The 23,368-nt window shown below is 44.4% G+C and overlaps 1 protein-coding gene across 1 annotated transcript in view; it reads right to left on the bottom strand.

Annotated features, from left to right (window-relative positions):
* Window positions 1-4,434: 4,434 nt before the first annotated feature.
* The window catches only part of dzip3 (DAZ interacting zinc finger protein 3), a 75,844-nt gene continuing 56,910 nt past the window's right edge, over window positions 4,435-23,368 (bottom strand). Inside the window, exons 22-32 of the mRNA XM_033033372.1 lie at window positions 22,505-22,573; window positions 15,072-15,168; window positions 12,953-13,056; window positions 10,664-10,751; window positions 9,367-9,468; window positions 9,098-9,235; window positions 7,888-8,039; window positions 7,630-7,750; window positions 7,452-7,544; window positions 6,100-6,186; window positions 4,435-5,054 (exon numbers count right to left, since the gene is read on the bottom strand). Of these exons, the coding sequence (XP_032889263.1) occupies window positions 4,944-5,054; window positions 6,100-6,186; window positions 7,452-7,544; window positions 7,630-7,750; window positions 7,888-8,039; window positions 9,098-9,235; window positions 9,367-9,468; window positions 10,664-10,751; window positions 12,953-13,056; window positions 15,072-15,168; window positions 22,505-22,573 (1,162 nt within the window). The 3' untranslated portion in view covers window positions 4,435-4,943. The remainder of the gene's footprint in view (window positions 5,055-6,099; window positions 6,187-7,451; window positions 7,545-7,629; window positions 7,751-7,887; window positions 8,040-9,097; window positions 9,236-9,366; window positions 9,469-10,663; window positions 10,752-12,952; window positions 13,057-15,071; window positions 15,169-22,504; window positions 22,574-23,368) is intronic.

The following is a 23,368-nucleotide window of genomic DNA, read 5'->3' as shown; positions in this document are numbered from 1 at the left end:
CTGAAGATGGATCCAGCATGCAGAAGTAACTCAGCGGGACAGGCAGCATCTCCAGAGAGAAGGAATGGGCGACATTTTGGGTCGAGACCCTTCTTCAGAACCTTTGTGATTTTGCTGCAAGATCCTTCCAATCCTTGTCCACGTACAGTGCCCTCCTTAATATTTGGGACAAAGATCCATCATTTATTTATTTGCCTCTGTACTTCACAATCTGAGATTTGTAATAGGAAAAAAATCACATGTGGTTAAAGTGCACATTGTCAGATTTTATTAAAGGGTATTTTTATACATTTTGGTTTCACCACGTAGAAATTACAGCTGTGTTTATACATAGTCCCCCCCATTTCAGGGCACCATAATGTTTGGGACAAATGGCTTCACAGGCGTTTGTAATTGCTCAGGAGTGTTTAAATGCCTCCTTAATGCAGGTATAAGAGAGCTCTTAGCACCTAGTCTTTCCTCCAGTCTTTCCATCACCTTTGGAAACTTTTATTGCTGTTTATTAAGATGAGGACCAAAGTTGTGCCAATGAAAGTCAAATACGTCATTACGAGACTGAGAAACGGAGTTAGCCGGGCAGTTCCTGTATTGGCGTGCGTTTTTGAGGAAGTGTTATGTTTGAAATGCTATTTGTTACTACTGGTGGTTTGCAACTCATTGTCTGAACCACTGCAGAGACCATAGGGTCATGGAGCTGCAACAGCACGGAAACAGGCCCTTCGGCCCACCTGGTCTTTGGTCCTCATCTTAATAAACAGCAATAAAAGTTTCCAAAGGTGATGGAAAGACTGGAGGAATGACTAGGTGCTGAGAGCTCTCTTATACCTGCATTAAGGAGGCATTTAAACACACCTGAGCAATTACAGACGCCTGTGAAGCCATTTGTCCCAATCATTATGGTTCCCTGAAATGGGGGGGACTATGTATAAACACAGCTGTAATTTCTACGTGGTGAAACCAAAATGTATAAAAATACCCTTTAATAAAATCTGACAATGTGCACTTTAACCACATGTGATTTTTTTCCTATTACAAATCTCAGATTGCGAAGTACAGAGGCAAATAAATAAATGATGGGTCTTTGTCCCAAATATTAAGGAGGGACAAACTACATGAAATTTTCACATATTGTGTAAAAAAATTTATATAAATCACCCCTGAAACTGGTCATGAACAAGACTTGCACATTTTTTATTAAATTAGAGAAAAACCGGAAAAATTTCGGGTAATGTTTAGTCCAATCAAAGCACGTTTAACATTGAGTTGTATGCCAGTTGGCCAGTCACGCGCTTTGCTTCAGGCTAGCACACAAAATGGCTGAGGGTGCCTCTACAGATGCCTGTTTTACTGGAGATTCCGATTTGTTGTTCTGTGGAATACATGTCGTGGAAACTTGCAGCAGGGTAATTGAATTTAATGAGAAAAGCATTAAAAAGGCTGAAGAATGTGCTGCTAAGTGGAAGAAAGCCTTGAAAGCAAAGTCGCTGCTGAGGTGCTGGAACACAAAGAAGACAGCCAGGAATCAACTCTAACTGAAAGGTAAGATCTAAAGTCTGAATTTATGAAAATCTATCTGTATGGACTTTAATTAATTTAATTGCACCCTTTTATAATGTGAATAAATTCATTCATTCACTCATTCATTCATGAAGTTGAGGGCCTAAACTATATGTTTCCATAACACAGTCAATGAGAATAACAATAGGTTACTACCATAGAAAAACTAGTTCAAGTTCACATATCACCAATTCATTTCTACAGAAACATCAACCATTTCTGACCATTTCTCACTGCAATGGAAGCCTATAAATAGCGATCGATATCCCTTCATTTTTCTCCCGTGGTCGGGGCCTGAAAACGGCCGCTACAGACGGCACTATGTACAGCCTCCCCCCGCGGAGATGATCCGCGGTTCCGCGTTCACGAATCGGCCGCTTCTTAATTGAGACCGCGGCTTCACTATACCACGGGTACCTAGGCCCCGCGGTCGGAGCACTTTTTCCTGGTAAGTTATCGCAGGCAGCTCCGAGATTAGCTGTTAAAGACTTATTACTCTACAACAATATAGTGTGGACATGCACTGTGCTTTAATGAACACTAATTTGATAATTTGCAGACTTGCCATCCCATCTACCTGGACATGCATACATGTTTAACTTCCTCATTGATATGTCGATATTGTCTTACATGATATAAAACATTAAAAGATGTAAAATACACCCCGACACATATTATCTTCTATTATTAGGAGGCAGCAGTGTATCCCAGGTTATCATGCAGAGTGCTTCTGCAACATAACAACAATAAATCGAGCGATAGCAAAGTCTAGAAGGAAGAAAGGTAACGATAGGACTCAAACAACAAATCTTTTTACTTATGGTCATATGATGTTACTTTGACAAATGAACAGATATATTTGAGGATGTTGATTTATTTTAATTTTCATTCCTTTTCTGTATTCTTTTTCCTCTTTCAATTGAGTTCAAGACGCTGAAAAGCCTGAAGCAGGTGAATCACCTCAAGAGGCAGTTCCTGATGGTGAAGCAGATGAGCCGGCCCCAAAGAGACTGCTTCGATCCATGACAAGTCATAGTCAACAAACAGCAACTGACCGTAGGCATGTCTTACCAGCGCATTGCATCATTTGTAAAGGTTCAAAGTACACAAAATAAATAAATTGTGGAAAAAAATGATTATGTAAAGTTTTATTTTAATGTCGATCGTTTCACTGTTTATTTGGTCAAATTATTTAAACAATGAGTGAATTACTTATGATAATGGTGTGCCGGTGAATTACTGCGACAATCCACCCACCGATCCACACATACACACATCCACACACACACATCCATACGCACACTTCCATGCATGCAAACACACACATGCACACATAAATCCGCACACACACATCCATTCACACGCATACATGTACACATCCAAACATACATGCACACATACATCTATTCACACGTACATACACACTTACATCCACAGATACACGTTTGAAAGGCATACACAGACACACACACAAACTAGAGATAAACAATGCAACACTTTTAGGGTTCTTTTAGGTCAAAGGTAATAGCCCTCATTTGCAAAGGGTGGGGGGGGAGGGGGGGGGGGGTGGTCTATAACATAAATATAAGCTCATTGTAGCTTAAAATGAATATTCATCAAGTAAACATCAGAGCATTCGATTCTTGGCCAGGATGTGACATTTACATCAGAAATTAGACAGGTCTCTTGCAGGTCTGGCACTGCCCCAGTTCCACTATGGCCGTTACCCCCACTCTCCCCACTTTGGCAGTCAGCGGGGTTCAGTAAATGGGGAAACCTAGAGGATCTGTCCTGACCCTTTATTTAGGTAGGTTCATGAGCCCTTAAAACCTGGGACATCTGCTGCAGTCTCATTTAATTTCCTATTAAAGCGACTGGAACATGCCTGCCTGGCACTGCCCCAGTCCCACTGTGGCCGTCACCCCCACTCTGCACACTGGCAGTCAGTGGGGTTCAGTAAAGGGAGGAACCCACAAGAACTGCCCTAACCCATTAATTAGGCTGGTTCAGGAGCAGGACCTCTGCGACAGTGTCATTAAAAAAAACACAATTATATTCATATTATTTTTATATAATATAATTATACTTAATTATATATGATAACATTCATATTAACAGGTTATATAAATAAATATATATATATATATATATATTAGACCAAGTGCAGACCCGTTGGGTCTGTTTCCCCAATGGTGATCTCATTTTCTAATTAGTTTAATTAATTAATGTGCAACGTTTGGCAATTACGAGTTATGACATCCTTCTCAATTATATTTCATCTAAACCTGTGGAAAATGTCATGTAGTTTGGTGACTTGGGTCACGAAAACCTATTTCTAGACACATTTTTGATGCTCGGCCCACAGCCTACTTGGGCTAAAACAGTTTTAATCCACGAGTAGTTGCTCTCCTCAGCAGCCAAGAATCTGTAGCCTCCCTTTGATCTGGTATTTTGTTGGTTCACATGCTTGATCAATGGTGTTTTATCATTAATGTCTTATTATAATTAATGTTTAATGTTTTCCGAGTCATTCGTAACTGTCATTGTATGTCATGTTGTTACATGTGGGCGGAGCACCAAGACAAATTCCTTGTATGCGAATACGTGGCCAATAAACTTACTTACTTAATTAATTGTTGCTGCTCAGGTGGGCAGAGTTCTCCTGCGAATCTGAGAAGCTGCTTTGATCTTAATGGATGGAAATATCTACAGGAGTGGTGACAATGCAGGGAATGGTGGGAGCGGGATCATGAGTAGGCCGATGAGTAGTGGTCTTGGCATCATGCTCACACAGACACTGTGGGCTGAAGGACTGGTTCTTGTGGTGTACTGTTCCATGTTCTTTGTATTATTTAAAATGTAAAACAATTCCAGACATTTTTATAAATAACTCTTTAATATAAATCCCAAATATTTTCCCTCCACCCCTTCTGACAACTTTGATTTCTGCACCATACACTTCAACATCAACCTATTCTCATAATTTATGATCAATTTAATAGCCCAGAGAGGCGCACTTAAGAGGCGACTCCAATTACTAGGGATATATTTTTAAAAACTTGAGAAAGATAAATTTCACACACACTGTTTTCCTCTTAAAAGGCATGAACATCCCCCCTCAGAGACTAAAGCCCAGCTCTGAATCCCTTCAACACCTACCACCAAATCTCTCCTCCAGCACCCGTGGACCCCAGCTGTAAGCCAAGCTGTGCCCCTTGTGGCTGGCTTTCCCAGGTATAACTCTGGCACGACCTCCTCACCGCTGGACAGCGTTGCAGGTCTGTGCCTGTTTCACGTTAGACGTTTGCCACATGGTGAAGTCGGGGAGCAGAAGGTGAGCCCAGCCCGTGGCCTGGACGATCCAGCGTATCGGACTCTCGGCTCCCTCACAGTGGAGCCATCTTTCTGCTGGGAAGGTGTGGGAACTCTTGTGGTAGCACAACGTGCAGTCTGCAGGTCGGGCAGGTTCTCTGTTCATTCAGCCACGGGCCAATGCACTGCATGGGGAGATCGATCGATCAATCAATCACTCACTTGTTGCTATACGTCTGCGACCGTGTGGATGTGGGCTCGGAATGTGAATCACACCTGCCACTGTTTACACCACAACCATGGTTCGCCAGTGAATTCTTTACTGTGATGGGGGGGGGGAACTTGATAAGTACATTTCTTGTCTACTAGGATGGAGACATTGCCATCACGGTCTCCGACTCACAAAACCGTGCTGACGGGCCTGTTTCTCCGTTGGGTGATTCTGACTGTCACCAGGTCATTAATATGAAGGATGCTGTTCAGCTGGAAAGGGTGCAGAGAAGATTTACGACAATGTTGCCAGGACTCGATAGCCTGAGCTATAGGGAGAAAGGCGAGGCGAGGCGAGGGCTTTATTCCTTGGAACGCAGAAGGCTGAGGGGCGATCTTATAGAGGTCCATCAGATCTCAAGGGGACTATCGTCTTGGTTGGCTTAGACTAGTTGGGCTGAAGGGCCTCTGCTATATGATTCTGACTAGCACTAGGTCATTAATATAGATAAACTTGGTTGGCTTGTAATGTACAGGTTCCCCAGTTATAGGAGTAGAATTAGGCCATTCGGCCCATCGAATGCAGGGTGCTAATACAACTGTGTCATTTGGGCTGGCACAGTGGGGCAGGGATCGTGTATAGTGCCAACCTTGGGAGCTTCATTCGCCCCGACGGATGGTTCAACTGCCCCGACCACGGGAGAATAAAGAGGAAGAAGCTTGGACTTTATTGCCTTCCATCGCATTGAGGAATCCGCTGTGGTGGATGTTTATGTTAACTTATGTAGTTGTGTGTCTTGTTGCTTTTATGTTTAGTATGGCTGTATGGTAATTTGCATATCACTGTACATTAATTGGCACAGGTGACAATAAAAGATGTTTGAAACCTTTGACTGCAGGGGTTTTCCCAAAGCGGTAGAATTGGGGGGGAGGGGGGGGAAGTTGAGGAAAAGGACAACAGGTCACCGATCCTTCAGCTGGACAACAGTTGCGTTACAGAGGTAGATTAGTTTTGATTACCTGGGCATGGAACTTGTGGGCACACGGTAAACACAGCATGGCTTCTGCTGTAAGGTCCTCATGGCAGATGACACAGGGATCTTCACTCTAGAAAACAGGACATTACTGAATTACAACAAGATTCCTGTCCACAGTGAATGGGAGTTGCTAACCAGGCTGTAACAGCCTCGCGGTTTGAAAAGATGACATTTCCAGCTCAACAGGCCACTTGATAATAGTCCTATACATTTTGTTTAGTGACCTTGCTGTGTTAAGGGCCTGTCCCACGCATGCGATTGCATGCGTTTGGCGCGACCAAACGGAAGCAGAGTTCGCGCAAAGTACGCGCTAAGTTCACGCGTGACGTAATTTGTGTCATACTTACCAATCAGCTGGGCAGGAGGCAGGCCGACTGAATTTGGGCGTCGCCACCATCAAGCAATGCCGGGCGGTGACATAATCGCGGAACACCACGCGCTAGGCATACGCCTTCAAGGCGCTGCGTACGACCGCAATGCGCCTGCGTGCCGACAGGCCGTTGACGCGTGACGATTTCGGACACTGACAATTTTTCGGTGCCCCGCGCGATGTCGGGACTAGCCCCGCACAACTCCGCGCTTCTACGAGGGACCGGCCCCGCGCGGCCATACGGTGCCCATTCGCCTCAAGCGACCACGTTTGGTCGCGTCAAACCCATGCAATCGCATGCAAGTGGGACAGGCCCTTTAAAGTAAAATTACATTCCGTACATACCGGCAATGAAGACGCTATTTTTTACCCAAAAATAAGGCACGAAAATTTACCAGCATCTTGGAGGCCGAAGGTTAGGTTGTTAGCCAAGAAAGATAGACTTGGCTATCCCTCAATACAGAAACATCAAGAACGATGGTGCTCTACTGAGGGATACCCAAGTCTATCCCTCATTGCTGGCAGCTGATGGGAAGCGGCTGTAAAAGGACAGCGCCGCTTTAGGGTGGGGAAAAGAGTTCCTTTCATAGCGGGTGGGGAGTCTGGCGGTGTGCGTTTTCACACTTCTATACATTATGCCCGATGGGAGAAGGGAGATTAGCCTAGTTTGCTATGAATTAGAACCTCAGTTTATTCACCGTGTTAAAGGAATTGCTGAAGCTTTGTTCCTACTACAATTCTTGGTCCCATTCTCCACGAGTGCTGTTCACAGGATTTACACAATAACCAGTTGTTTCAATCATTCATTTCAGATAATGCATGGAAAACCCACTGGATTGGAGTGCACTGTTTCATGTTCAAATTCAAGAGGAATCGAAACTATATATTTTTAATAAAGCATGGGATACATTTGTAAAAGTTGCATAAACAGCGTATCAACACATTAGATGTCAAGTGCAGCTTACCAGGGCTGTGGCTCCTTCCCAGGGTTGAAATCCTTGTTTAGATGTACGCCACACTGACGTCTGAGGCGATTTATTCTCTCCTCTGTTATTGCTCTGAAATACATAGAGACTAAAGATGAATGTCAACTCATTAGAAATAGCCGGCGTGTAATATTCACCACCGCCGTCACGCAGTTACCTCTGGGAGTCTGGATTCCACTAAGCATGCGACTCGATGTATAATTTCATCGTAGGATAGTCCGGAGAGGGATCCCCCATTGGACTGTCGTACCTCCTTCAGATATTCGGTTAATACGTTTCTAGAATGCAAAAATTGCCATTTTACACGCTTCAAAATGTACCAATAGCTCGAACCAAGAGAGAAAGTACAAGAGGATGAAATTGATTATTACTATTGCAATTGTCTGGCTGTAGTAATTCAGTTTCTGGTATTTACCGAGTAAATTGTGGGTAGGATGTCGACAGCTTCTCCATGATCCTTTCAAAGCTGTTCTTGGCACGGCTCCCTCCGGCTGCGGCCACGACCTGAGCCGCTCCTCCAGTGTGCCAGGGTGCTGCAGGCTTGGATACTGGGGTGCTTGCTTCAATCTGTGCATTGAAGGAAACAATGCTTGCGTCAAAGTTAGCACACGTCATCCACGTGTATCACTGAAACTACAGTGAATGTAATGACCCCACATCCTCTTCAAACCCGCTGCTTCAGAGAGGGTGGTGAAGTCATCCCAGCGGGCTTCCCGAGACCAGAGACTACTCGCAGCGGTAAAGTCTCAGAGCCTCATCACGCACCAAACCAACTGTGACATCTACATCAGTCAGGACCAGAGCAATCAGCTGGTATCACGGAGAAAGGCACGACTCAGGGCCTGTTCTCAGGCACCTAGATTCCAAAGACTGCCACAATCTCAGGATATAATGGAAAGGAAAATGTCAATAGGACATTCACCTCCTGTCTCAGACATCATAAGAATGACAAGGTAACGAGCACACAGAGAGTCAGAGTGATACAGTGTGGAAACAGGACCTTCAGCCCAACTTGCCCACACTGGCCAACATATCCCATCTACACTACTCCCACCTGCCTGAGTTTGGTCCACATCCCCCCAAATTGGTCCTATCCATGTACCTGTCTAACTGCTTCTTAAACATAGAAATATAGGTGCAGGTGTAGGCCATTCGGCCCTTCGACTAATGTGGATTCCCTTCAGTTCCTCCGTCCCACTGAGTTACATTGGGATAGTCCCAGCCTCAAATACCCCGCCGGTCCCAGTGAATCTTCTCTGCACCCTCTTTACAGAAGTCACTTTATAACATAATAGCTGGACAGAGAAAGCCTTGTAATTAAGGAAAGAGGACACAGGCCTCAAGCATCTAGGTCATCAAGTCAGTAAATGTCAAGCAATAATCAAAGCAGATAAAATCATCTTACCAGACTACAGATGTCCTAGTTTGGTCTATGGTTCAGTTGTGGTCTGCACTGGTTCCTCAGCATGTCCTAGTTTGGTCCATGGTTCTGTCACAATCTATACTGGTTCCTCAGCACGTCCTAGTTTGGTCCACAGATCTGTCACGGTCTACACTGGTTCCTCTGCATGTCCTAGTTCGGTCTATAGTTCTGTCACGGTCTACACTGGTTCCTCAGTACACACCTGTTCCTGTCCGGATGTAGAGGCCTCAGGCTGTCCTGCCACAATGGTGGGCCTTCCATTACCAGAGTCGGTCTGTCCAGACCCAGCCCGAAGATAGTTGGCTTTGGTTTGTAAATGTTGTTCCAGGAAGTGCTTCATCTAAAAATAACAAAACAGCACTTGCGGCTTCACTAAAACTGTGGGCATGTATATAAAAAAATGATTTTAGGGCAAGATAGATCCAGCAGTATATAGACTGTGGTGTAATGAATGACAGAGGCAGAACATACCACTGCATCAGGATGGGGAGGTGGTGGTGGGATCATTACTTGTGGAAGCATGTTCAGCTTAGTCCCATTCTTCAACCAACCTATCTGCTCATCAAACTGGCTCTAAGAACGAGGACAAAAGGTGCAATGATTACAAATTAAATAAATACAGACCGTTGGAACTTTGCATTGGCATTTTCAGTTCCATCAATAAACATAGAATCATAGAACGTGGAAACAGGCCCTTGAGCCCAACTTGCCCACACCGACCAACATGTTCCGTCTACACTAGCCCCACTTTCCAGCATTTGGCCCATATCCCTCTGAATCTGTTCCATTCGTGTACCTGTCCAATTGCTTCTTAAACATAGCAATAGTCCCTTCTTCAACTACCTCCTCCGGCAGCTTGTTCCATACACCCATCACTCTTTATGTGCAGAAGTTAACCCTCAGATTTCTATAAAATCTTTCCTTCACCTTAAACCTCTGCCCTCTGGTTTTAGTTTTGGGGCCCTGGTGGCGCAGCGGTAGAGCCACTCCCTTATAGCGCCAGAGACCCGGGTTCGATCCTGACTACGGGTGCTGTCTGTACGTTCTCCCCGTGATCTGTGTGGGCTTTCTCCGAGATCTTCGGTTTCCTCCCACACTCCAAAGGCGTACAGGTTTGTAGGTTAATTGGCTTGGTATAAATGTAAGTTGTCGCTAGAGTGTGTAGGATAGTACTAGTGTGTGAGGATCACTGGTCGTTGCGGACTCGGTGGGCCGAAGGGCCTGGTTGCCGCGCTGTATCTCTAAACTAAACTAAACCTCTGCCCTCTGGTTCTCAATTACCCTACTCTAGGCAAGAGATTTTGAGCGTCTACCTGCTCTATTCCTCTCATTTTATACACCTCTACACAAAAACAATTTCTTAGTTTGCATGAATTTCTTCTCTCACACCAAGGATTTGACAACCTTTTAAGAAAAGAAACGTTTGAGAAGGATGCATTGAATCAAAGTACAATTGGACTGGGGTTGAACGAGGTCCTCTCACGCTTTGTCACGCTCGTCGCCCCATAATTCAAGCACCCGGTGGACGTGACGATGACTCCACAGGTATCGGACCTTCCACAATTTCACCACCCACGGCTTCACAAAGAATGTACAAGCCTGGCACAAAAAAGTTGGCAGAATGCGGAATTCACTGCCAGACTCACCTCCTCCAAAAATGTAAGCCCATGCACAATTCAAAGGTACAAAATATATCAGAGCTTTTTAAATAGACCCATATTGATCCCAAGCCAAACCTGGGTGTTTTAACAGACAACATTAATCTCACCTTTGTAAAATCTATCTTGTTTCTGATATCAGCCACAATTGCTTGCCATCCTTCAACGCTTGCACAGGCAGAAGCTGAAGTGGGATTCCTAGTCAACAAAAGACAATGTTAGATACAAACAAGCAGTGCCGGTCCTAGTGCTTTGTGAGGACCCACCTAGCTCTCGTTCGACAGGAAAATGATCCCTTTAAAAATATATTCAGTGTTCAGCAAAAACAAGAGAATTGAACAAAACGGGCAGTCTCTCAGGAATGTGATATTCACTGAGACAGCTCAGACAGTTGCATCATCTTCAAAGGGAATGAAGAAGTTTCATTGAGAGGGTCAGCATCACTCACTCTTCACCTGCTGTTCCCTCCTCACACACAGGGGGCACCAGGATGATGTATTGGGTAGACCAGTAGACCCAGGCAGATGCTCTAACAGTCTTCAGTCATTGGGCCAGAACAAGGCAATGTCTATTATTTACCAGCAACGATCATTGGAGAATATTTCTTGCACAGATGAGAGAATGAGATGTTAGGGCGGGACTTTATTTCACTATGTAGGCCCCCCCTCGGTCATGCATCCTAGTTGTTGGCTGCTTGCTCCACACCTCGGCTAGAGCAGCAGGTGATGTGTGGTCAGATGCAGGCCTGGGCGATGTCATATGGAGAACAGGCTGTTGCCCATGCAGCACATCCCCCCCCCCCCCCCTCTCCACGTTGCTGATCGATCCAAAGGAACAGCAGGGCCGTTACAGTTCGGCACCAGCACCATCGCAGGAGCTGCCAGAGCGAGGTTGTAGACAACGACAAACTGCCTTAGGGGCTCCGACTACGGATTTTCTTGAGATTTACTCCTGGAGCCTTTTCCATGACTGGATATGGCCACAAGGCAGTGGAGGTTTTAAATCAGAGTTTTCCCTCTCCTAGATGGACTGCCTTCCCAGGCTGACGAGCCCCATCTCCCCAAGACTCGTGGGGGCGGGAGCGTCTACCTTCCCGTGCAGGTCTATAGCACTTATTTCACTAGTGTTTCTGAAAGGACACTTTTTATTGCATTCATATTTTTGCTGTAATTCAGTTTCAATTCTGTGAATTCTTTTTACTCTCCAGTGTTAATTTAATCAGTTTTCACCCAACAATCTACAAGTTGTTTTTTTTATATAAACCCATTTGTTTCCTCCTTTATTGTACGAGCTGCCGGATCAGTGATTGCCGCTCTGGCCATGGGTAATGGACAGACTTGAGTCCCAGTAGCCGTGTGCTCCACCCTGCACCAACCTGGTTCAGACAGGAGGTGTAGATGATGGGATCTCCGTGTGAGGAGCATCGACGTGGAATGCCACTTTCCTCAGCACCGCCAGAGAAAATGCTGGGGGACAAATCTCAGCAGGTCAGGAAAGAGAAACAGACAATGATAGAAAGGGTCCACGACCCTTCATGGAACAGCGTTTTCTTTTTGTGTGTTTCAAGTTTCCAATATCTGCAGTGCAGGTTCGGAGCCCCATGCTGAGGAAAGTGGTGGCTCCGTTTCCCCAGCCGTCAGTGTAGTGCATGTGGGAACATGCACGGCTAACACCCGCCCTCACAACCATACACTACCAGGCCTGCATTCAACTCCATGTAATCCTGGAAGTTACATGTGTAAATGTCTGGTTTGGCTCAGTCACCAAGCACGACACCTGGAGGCTGCAGCGAATTGTCCGATCAGCAGAGAAGGTTATTGGCTGCAACCTTCCCTCCATTGATGAACTGTACACTGCAAGGGCCAGGAAGCGAGCGGGCAAGATCATCTCTGACCCCTCTCATCCTGGCCACAAACTCTTTGAATCACTTCCCTCTGTAAGGCGACTCCGGACTGTCAAAGCTGCCACAGCCAGATGTAAAAACAGTTTTTATCCACGAGTAGTTGCTCTACTCAACAGCCAAAAATCTGTAGCCTCCCTTTGATCTGGTATTTTGTTGGTTCACATACTTGATCAATGGTGTTTTATCATTAATGTTTCATTATTATTAATGTTCAGTGTTTTCTGAGTCATTCGTAACTGTCACTGTATGTCATGTTGTTACTTGTGGGCGGAGCACCAAGGCAAATTCCTTGTATGTGAATACTTGGCCAATAAACTTAATTACTTACATAAATAGTGATGACATCACTGGAGCAGCCTGAACCATGTGAATTACACACTCATGTGTAATTGTGTACAAGTCACGGTGTGTATGTGTGTAAATAGTCATGACATGGCTGTCGGTGCAGGTGAGTGCATCCACCTCTATGTTAGGTGGGTTGTGCCACTCCACTCACCCGGCCATGTTGGCCTCTGCTGCCCTGAGCTGTCCAGCACAATCCCGCTCTGCCTGCCGCAGTTGGAAGAGGCCGTTGTCCCGCAGACTCTCCTGAAACAGCACCTAGAAACAGAATCCGCAACAATGTACACACTTATCCGCCTTTCATTAAACTCCCTTGTGGTGGTCTCGGTGAATTTTGTATCACAAGATTCTGCTGCACTACATAATTGAGTGCCGCGGCTGTGTATTTTCACCAGTGAGGGGAATGCACTGAGTGTGCGGCGACTCTGAGGGAAAGCTGAAGGCTTTGTTTACTGTCGGCAAGAGGGACGAGGGTTGCAAGAAGGCCGCAGCAGCTATGTCACTGCCCAGGTCAGACTGTGCAGACAAAAAACAGGCATTATAACTCTCTGCACCTACACAGGTCCTGCAATGATGACGGTGCAGTTAAGAGGGACATCAGGAGGGCAAAGAGAGGATGTGATAGCTAAGATGAGGGAAAATCCAGAGATTCTACAGGCACATTAAGAGCACAAGGTTAACAAGGGAGGGAATGGCCACAAAATGCTGGTCAGGCAGCATCACTGGAGAAAAGGAATGGGTGATGTTTCGGGTCGAGACCCTTCTTCAGACTGAGAGTCAGGGGAGAAGGAGACTGGAGATATGGAAGGGCAAGGTGATAGAAAGGGTCCCGACCCGAAACGTCACCCATTCCTTCTCTCCAGAGACGCTGCCTGTCCCGCTGTGTTACTCCAGCATTTTGTGTCTATCTTTGGTGTAAACCAGCATCTGCAGTCCCTTCCTGCACAAGGGAGAGAAGTGGGCCCCTTTAATGATCAACATGGTCAACTGTGAGTGGAGCTACAAGAGATGGGTGCGGCGTTAAATTAATGCATTAACCATGTGGATTCTCAAGGAGGACTATTCTCCCCCAGGTGTTGGGTGATTTCTCATCTCTGTTTACTGAGAAGATGAAGGAAGAAAAGGAACTGAGGGAAATGAGTGATGATTTAAGTACCAAATCAACATGTCAAAACTTCAGCATATTATTAGAAGAATTTACACTAAAGATTGTACCAATATAAATTTTGATGCCAAATGATTCGAGACTTTGCCTGGATGGATCATCGTCCTAAAAGCTGCTTAAACTGTTCTAGGGCCTGACCGATTAGTTTAAATAATAAATTCTATTATGTTACCTTTGAAATCTTAGTAATAAAACTGATCATTTAAAATTCAAGAGCAGAAAAATTAAAATTCTAAAAAGTACGTTTTATTTTGTAACTTTTTAGAGATGAGGGGGGAGCGGTGGAGATGCTGCCTTATGCCCCTGTCCCACTTAGGAAACCTGAACAGAAACCTCTGGAGACTTTGCGCCCCACCCAAGGTTTCCGTGCGGTTCCCGGAGGTTGCAGGTAGTGGAAGCAGGTAGGGAGACTGACAAAAACCTCCGGGAACCTCACGGAAACCTTGGGTGGGGCGCAAAGTCTCCAGAGGTTTCCATTCAGGTTTCCCAAGTGGGACAGGGGCATTACAGCACCAGGGACTTGGGTTCCAGCCTGACTTCATGTGCTGTCTGTGTGGAATTTGTATGTTTTTCCTCTGACTGCGTGGGTTTTCTCTGGGTGTTCCGGTTTCCTCCCACACTCCAAAGACGTACACGTTTAATTGGCTTGTGTTCTGTAAATTGTCCCTAGTGTGTGTAGGATAGTGCAAGACTTTTGCCTTCCATCACAGTGAGGAGGTGTTTGGAGATTCACTGTGATGGATGTTTATGTAAATTGTGTTAATTGTGTGTCTTATTTATTTTTTTTATGTTATGACTGCAGGAACAAAATTTTGTTCGAACTATGTCTGTTTGAATGACAATAAATGGCATTCTATTCTATTCTAGTGTACAGGGTGATGGCTGGTCGTTGCGGACTCGGTGCGCCAAAGGGGCCTGTTTCTGCACGGTACCTCTAGGTACCTCTAGGTGTAAAGGTGTTGGTTGCTGTGCTGGCGTGTACCGCCTCACATGAAGCAGTGTCAAAACTACATCACAACCGGATTTACACTGGTCACTGTACCCACAAACATCAGATTTAGAGTGTAACGGTTGGATCAGGTCCCACCACACACTCGGATGCGCTTACCTCAGCAGCCACCGCACGCTTGTTTGCCTCCACCAACTTGACAATGTTTTTTGCAGACACGTCTTCCAGCCTGGCTTTATCCTTGTTCCACAGGGACCTGCCCAAGGACAACAGAGTTACATCACAAACGAAACCAGCATCCTGTGGAAGCTCTAATACACTTGTGGTGCCAGGATTCAATCCAAGTGCAGTTAGTTTCATTCAGCTTCGGTGCAGAATGCTTTCTATGCAAATAAATGCTGCTGAATGCGGAGTTACACCTGAACCTCAGACGGATGAGAAGTTGGAAAAGAGATGAAGTGCACATTTGTACAATGCTTTCTGGTGTGGGCGAGAGATGGAGGCTGCGCTTATCCCTACAAATGGCACCGCGCAGTCTCCCTGCTGTCGAGGAGCTGCCTCGGTAAACTGCCTGCTCCCTCTCACAAGGTGCTCTGGCCAAAACGAGACGCAGAATCTGCCCCGGAAGCCCAGTGTCTTTTGCTGCTGGCGTCGAGGCAGCAACCTGGTCAATGGAGACAAGTGCTGAGGCAAGATCCAAGGTCTCACAGCAGCAGCAGCAGGAGTTTCCAGCACCTTCATGCCTTCCTCAAAGCAGAGGTATCAATGGAAGACACAGGAAGCCATCTTGGGGCAGGATTTAGCTTTATCACTGTGGAAGAAAAATGAATATCCTTCTTTATTTAATTGGAATTGAATAAGGTAACGAAAGGGTGTTTTGGATGTGACCATTGGCAGCTCTCGCTTGACCATGTGCAGAAGGAGTTGGCGGGAATCAGCAAAGTAAGATTAGACGTATTACCTCCAGTCTGGGAACTAGACGAATTGTGGACGGTAAATGGAAACATGAAATTGGAGGAGATAACAAAGCTTGTTTACATTTCTGAGAAGTTACAGTGGATCATCCGCGACCCCACCACTAGTGGGAGGCTGGTGATTAGCTTGGGATGGGGATGGTGACGTGGGCCGCTTGAAAGATGAGATGGAATTGTGTCAAGATTCCCAAAGATGATAAAAAAAAGTCCAAGAGACACCGGGAAGATCCCATTGTTCCACTGAGATCGCCAGCAAATGTGGAAATGAAAACTTACAGAGATGACCAATGTCCGGTATATCTTTGTAGTAATCTAGCTGATCAATTATATGGAAATTGGCAAGACAAGGGAAGATAAGCTATCTCTGTCCTACTCATCTCTAAAAAAGAAATGGGTTGGTGAGATGGGAGCACAATTAATGTATGCAATGGAAGTGTTATTAATGATGGTTGGAGTTGTAAGTGTAACTTTAAAATTGATGGAAATAATAATGAGATGGACGGGGATGGAGAAGACACACCAGCCCCTAGCAGAGCAGAAAGGTGTTAAGCAGAAAGAGGGGAAATGAGGGACCTGTGCCTATTATACTAAAGCAAGTGGCAGCAAAATGATGATCAACCAACCGGCTCAGGGAAATGAGTCCCTCACTCACTGGTTGGCCCACAGAGGACAGGAGGCTATAATTGGGGGTGGGGGAGCGAGAAAAATAGTGATATAGGGAAGGTGGTGCGATGCTTGCAACACAAAGACGAGACGATTCCAGATTTTATAGCCTGATTTAAGAATAAGTGGGAGGAACATGCTGGAGGTCCCGAGCTGAAAATGGGCCTCTAGCTGTTCACACTTTACTAAATTGTTTGCTGCACCGACAGGGTTAACCTAGATTGGTAAAATTAGCCGTGGGAGAATGTGATCACAGTGCTTGTGAACATGACAGAGGAATGGAACAATGGCAATTAAAAGATACAACACAAGGTACATGTTGGAGATGGGCATTGGGCTCGCCATTGCTGATGTTCCCCACAGATACAGCAAGGGAATGCCCAACAGGGAGGGTGTCTAGCCCCTTACAGATATTTTTATAATCTCTAGAATGGCCCCACTCCCATTACTGGGAAGACAGGCTCTATGCAAACTGGGAGCGGTTTTACACTGTCTACAGATGGTATGTGTATGGAACTCCCTCAAATCAGACACACCAATTGTTAAATTTAATTAAGGAGGAAGAACAAGGGCAAAAGATGCCCATCCAATATTGTTGGCAATTAAGTAGCAATCTGTACAGTCAATTGGTTAATCAAATCCATTGTTCACTGTAAAGAGTGCAGGATTCAAAAGGCCAGTATTTACAGCATCGTGTTGAAACCAGCCAAGAACATAAGTGAACGCATTGCACTGAATTATATACGTTCCTCCTTAATCCCGGATACCAGGAAAGAGTCTCCCCCTGGTTGAGTAAACTCAAACAATTAACAGTAACCCCTTATTTGTTTTCTGGGCTAACGGGATTAGGAATAATAGTCCACCTCTCTCAAAACCAAAGGGATCAATTTAAAATGGGACACATCTGAGGCACACTTGACCGTAGCTACTAGACCTCCAGCAACAGTGAAGGAAATAGGAGAAATTTCTATTAAAAGAGATAAAAGGCTGAAGGACAAACAGTCAATTCACATTAGCTTTTTATTCTTTTATTCTGTCCGAAATAAATAACTAATAAATAAATAAATAAATAAATAAATAAATAAATGTTTTAAAGTTGCCAATGAAAAAGGAGAGATTGGCTCTTTAATTAATGACACAGAAGGAAAGATCACATGGGTCAGAAAGGAATGGGACACTATTGTTGAAAAGCAACAACCGCCTACTGAGGATCCGCCAAGGTTACTAATGGCTCTGGTCCAAGTACCTTCTGAACTATGGGCAAAGCATAATTATGTGGGACGAGTGCATTCAGCCCCTAAAGTGACTTTAAAAAAGGGTGCTACTTTGCCATGTTCGAAACAGTATCAACGGGCCCCGGAGACTGAAGAAGGGATAGTTCTGGTCATCATATCTTTGTTACAACAAGGAGTATTAGTGAAAACGCAAAGTCCATGTAATACTCTTATTCTGCCAATCCCGAAAGTGGGAAGATGTAATGAATGGCGTTTTGTCCAAGACCTGAGAGCTATTAATAAAATAGTGATCTCCAGTACCTGACACCAATATTATCCTGTCATCTGTACCGGCAGAAGCCGACACCTTTACAGTAATTGACCTGTGTTCAGCCTTTTTCTCCATACCCCAGCATAAAGACAGCCAGTTCCAGTTTGCTTTTACCTACAAAGATCAACAATACACCTGGACTAGGCGACCCCAAGGGTATACTGAAAGCCCATCCCTATATGCAGCAGCAGTGGAAAATAATCTAGAGGCATGTCAATTATCAGAGAGGTCTACTTTGATCCAGTATGTCGATGACCTTTTGGTAGCCTCTTTGACAGGCCATGATTGTCAAGAAGACTCAATGAAATTCCTGCAACATTTGGCAAGAAGAGGGCATAAAGTATCCCTGGGAAAATTACAGTTCTGCCAGCCTAGTGTATAGTATCTGGGATTCCAGATGCAGGAAGGCAGAAGGAGATTTGGAAGAGAGAGAGTAAAAGCAATAGAGAATGTCCCGGTCCTGAAGACAAAGAAGGACATTCTCTCCTTCTTAGGCACGGTGGGTGACTGCAGACAGTGGATCCATGACTACAGGGAATTAGATGCAGCATTGCGTTCAGCCACCTTGCAGACTGAACCCTCCAGAGTAGTATGGACTGCAGAAAGAGACCAGGCATTTAGAAATCTAAAGATCCTTTTATCACATCCGAACTATACTTCTCAACGATCACCTGCTATAAACCCAGTTACCTTTGTACCACTGCCAGAAGGATGTGACCATGAATGTCTATTGCTTTGTAGAAGCCGCTGCCACTCCTCTGCTGGACTTACAGAGTCATCCGATTGATAATCCTGACCTGGTCCTATTTACTGATGGCTCTTCTCACCGATCTAACGATGACAGATTATTAGCAGGATATGCGGTGGTCACCAAGTGTTGGAGGCATATGCTTTACCAACGTCTGTTCAGGCAGCTGAGCTGTTGCCCGGACTCGTGCCTACATATTGGCAATAGATAAAAGTGCTAATATCTACACTGATTCTCCCTATGCATTTGGGGTTGTACATGACTTTGGGCAGTTAGAGGAATAATGGAGGATTCATCACATCAACAGGAAAGACTATTAAACATGATAAACTTGTCTTCAATTTATTGTATGCTATCCAATTGCCACGGCAAATTGCAGCTATTTAAGGCTCTGATACATCATCATCTGATGATGTATCAAAGGGAAACAGATCAGCTGATTATATAGCCAAACAGGTTGCCCTGAGGCAAACCCCGCAAGGGAAAGAGAGATGGCACATGCATTGTCCAAGCAATGGTATGCACCAGGTATATCAGTCATAATTGATAAGGTTGCAAGAACATGTCTGGTGTGTCAACAAAATGATAAGAGGGAAGAAGCCTGCAGAATTTGATCACCTACCACAACCTGGAATGCCTTTTGAATGCCTTTTAAAAATATGCAAATTGATTTTGTACATATGCCAGCAACAAAATGTTTTAAGTACATTCTGGTCACAGTTGATATGTTCTCTAAATGGGTGGAAGCACATCGCACAAGGAGGGATGATGCAAGGACGGTAGTCGATATTGTAATGAAAGAAATAATACCTAGATTCGGGATACCTATGGGAATAAACAGTGACAGGGGAACTCATTGCACTGGTAAATTAGTTCAGAACTTGACGAAGGCTCGAAATCAACCACAGTCCTCAGGGATGGTAGAAAGAGTAAATGGAGAGATGAAAGCTACTTTGGGCAAAGTATGGCAGCAAAATAGGTTGTTGTGTCCAGACACCATGCCCATAGTGATGTATGCCCTGAGAAAGAAGGTAGCTGTAATTTGGAATGATGAAAAATTCGTAAGATATGCTCAAGCCATGTTTGAAATAGTTGTTAAAATTTATGAGAACAGGACTGCTCCCTCCGGCAGAAGGGAATTTGCACCCATTTAAACTAGGAGATCAGGTTTATGCGTAAGCAATGAATAAAGATTCCTTCTCTCCATGATGGAAAGGACCATATTTGGTGCGACTAACAACACGAACACCAGTAAAAGTAAAACTAAAACCCGATTGGGTACATGCTACTGGATGTAAACTGCATCACTCAGACGGAACCTTCGAAGAGAAGGAAACAAAAATCGTAAAAGTTTATAATGATAAATAAAGTATTAAAACGTAGACTTATTCCTTATTAACTATTTTTGTAGTATTAAAAACATGAAAAACATTGTGTGGGATCAGGGAGGATGAGGGTTTTTGGAGTGTGAATACAACAAACACAGAAAACAGTGAATTTGCTGCTCTATGTAAACAAGCTTCTTTATCTGATTAAAATGCTGGGTTTGTGCCCATATTCTTTTGCATGCCAATATAATTGGATACATATATGGCTCCATTTTTGCAACTGATTAATGAGAGAAAATATTATTATATTTTTCTTATTATAAATGTTCATCATAAAGATCAACAAGCAGAGAACTGTGGAAGAAAAATTAATATCCTTTCGTATTTAATTTTGATTGGAATTGAACAAGGTAACGAAAGGGCGTTTTGGATGTGACAATTGGCAGCTCTCGCTTAACCAGGTGCAGAAGAAGTTGGTGGGAATCAGCAAAGTAAGTTTATACGTATTACCTCCAATCTGGGAAAGTGACGAATTGTGGATGGTGAACGAAAGCATGAAATGGGAGGAGATAACGAAGCTTGTTTACATTTCTGAGAAGTTACAGTGGATCACCCGCGACCCTACCGCTAGTAGCGTAGATACATTGCAGTAAATGGGAGGCTTATGATTAGCTTGGGATGTGGATGGTGACGTGGGTCGCTTGAAAGATGAGATAGAATAATGTCAAGATGCCCTTGTATTGTGTTTGAATTGTATTAATCATCTGTTGTTGAAGAAGATTAACATAAGCAAACAGTATGTTATGACTAATGAAATAATTGGTACTATATAGTTGATAGAATATTTTCGTAGAATAGTATCAAACAAAAGGAAACAAAAGTTGTTTTCTGCACAGTATAACTGTCGGCTAATTCTGCTGTAAAGTCAGAGAACTGGTGAGCAGTTTTCTGCCGCCATCTCTCCATGATATCGTGCAATAAAGTCTCTTGAAGCAAACCTGCGAAGTCTGGAACTTTTAGTTTTTTCCTTTAATTTCCTTCTAAGTTAATTTCTTCGACAATCACCTTCCATTGTTAAATTGCATTGCTCCAAAATCTTTGGGTGATATTCAAATAAAAAACTTTCCCTGTAGAATTTATTCCAAATCTAAATTAAATTCTGCCAAGCCTGGTTTGTGATGTTCACAAGGCCTTACAGCCCACAATGCTTGTGCTGAATATGATGCCAATTTCAACCAACCCCATCTGCCTGCACATGATCCATATTCAATTCAATATACAAATTCGCAGACCACACCACCATTGTGGGCCGGATATCAAATAATGAGGAGATGGAGTACAGGAAGGAGATCGGGAACCTTGTGTCCTGGTGTCGAGACAACAACCTTTCTCTCAATGTCAGCAAGACAAAGGAGATAGTGATCGACTTCTTGACTTCGACACATACCCCAGTTTGCATTGACGCTGCTGAAGTAGAGATGGCTGAAAACGTCAAATTCCTAGGGGTAAATATCACCAACAACTTATCCTGGACCACCCATATTGAAGCAACGACCAAGGAAACACACCAATGCCTCTACCTCCTTAGAAGGCTTCGGATGTTCTGCATGTCCCCTACAACTCTCACCAACTTCTACAGATGCACCGTAGAAAACATTATAATCATGATGCATCACAGCTTGGTTTGGGAACAGCTCCATCAGAGACCGCAAGAAATTGCAACGAATTGTGGACGCAGCCCAGACCATCACACAAACCAACATATTGACTCCATTTATACCTTACGCTGCCTCGGCAAGGCCAGCAGTATAATCAAGGACGAGTCGCACACTGGTCACTTCCTCTTCTGCCCTCTCCCATCAGGCAAAAGGTATAGAAGTGTGAAAACGCACACCACCCGATTCAGGGACAGTTTCTTCCCAGCTGTTATCAGGCAACTGAACCATCCTACCACAACCAGAGAGCAGTCCTGACCTCATTGCTGACCCTTGGACTATCCCTGATTGGACTTTGCTGGCTTTACTTGGCACTGAACTTTATTCCCTTATCATGTATCTGTACACTGTGAATGGCTCGATTCTGCTGACTGGATAGCACGCAACAAAAGCTTTTCACTGTACCTCGGTACATGTGACAATAAACTAAACTGATAAGGTATTCCGTCATTCCCTGCATATCCACGTGCCTGTATAAATGCCTCTGCTGCCATCACACCTGCTGGCAGCACATTCCAGGCACCCATCACCAGGTGTAACAGTAAAACCTGTCCTGCACACTCCTTTAAACGCTCCCCCTCTGACCACAGAACCATGCCTGGATATCCAATCAACATACCTTTCAGTTGCAAACTGTACATTGATTTTCTTTATTTCCTCTTCTTTCCGTTGAAGTTGTTGCTTTAATCTAAGGACCAAATTGAAAATGTTACTGAAGCAACCCATTTGCAGACACAAACTGCAGATGCCGGAATCTTGAGTGAGCACAATGTGTTGGAGGAACTCAGCAGGTCAGGCAGCATCTGTGGAGGGAATGGACAGGCAATGCTTCGGGTCAGGACATCAGTCTGAAGAAGGGTCCTGACCTAAAATGCGTGTCTATTTCCCTCCACTGATGCTGCCTGACCCACTGAGTTCCTCCAGCACTTTGTGTTTTGCCCACAATCTAATTTCTTAGATGTGTTTTATATGTAAATAAAATTAGAGGGATAATTATCCACAAATCCAAATTCTGCATCTTCAACTGCAGAAGGTTTTACTGCAAAATATGGGTTTTTGGTTTTAGTTTAGTTTAGAGATACAGCATGGAAACAGGCCCTTCGGCCCACCGGGTCCGTGCCAACCAGCGATCCCCACACATTAACACTATCCTACACACACTAGGGACAATATTTACATTTACCAAGCCAATTTACCAAACCTGTACGTCGTTGGAATGTGGGAGGAAACCGAAGATCTCAGAGAAATCGCACGCAGGTAACGGGGAGAACGAACAAACTCCGTACAGACAGCGCCCGTAGTCAGGATAGAACCCGATTCTACCGCTGCGCCACCATGACTGCCGTGATTTTATTGAATCACCAAAAATGACACCTTTTGATCTGCAATTAAATGACCAGAAACAGAAACCGTAACTATTCTCCCTTTCTCACTGGACTGCTGAGGGCAGGATGGGTATGAGAATATGCAAGCTTCTTTCTAC

The sequence above is a fragment of the Amblyraja radiata genome, chromosome 14, assembly GCF_010909765.2.
Source record: "Amblyraja radiata isolate CabotCenter1 chromosome 14, sAmbRad1.1.pri, whole genome shotgun sequence".
Taxonomy (NCBI): Eukaryota; Metazoa; Chordata; class Chondrichthyes; order Rajiformes; family Rajidae; genus Amblyraja; species Amblyraja radiata.
The sequence above is the reverse complement of the archived record's forward strand: the minus strand, read 5'-3'. Positions and strand labels throughout refer to the sequence as shown.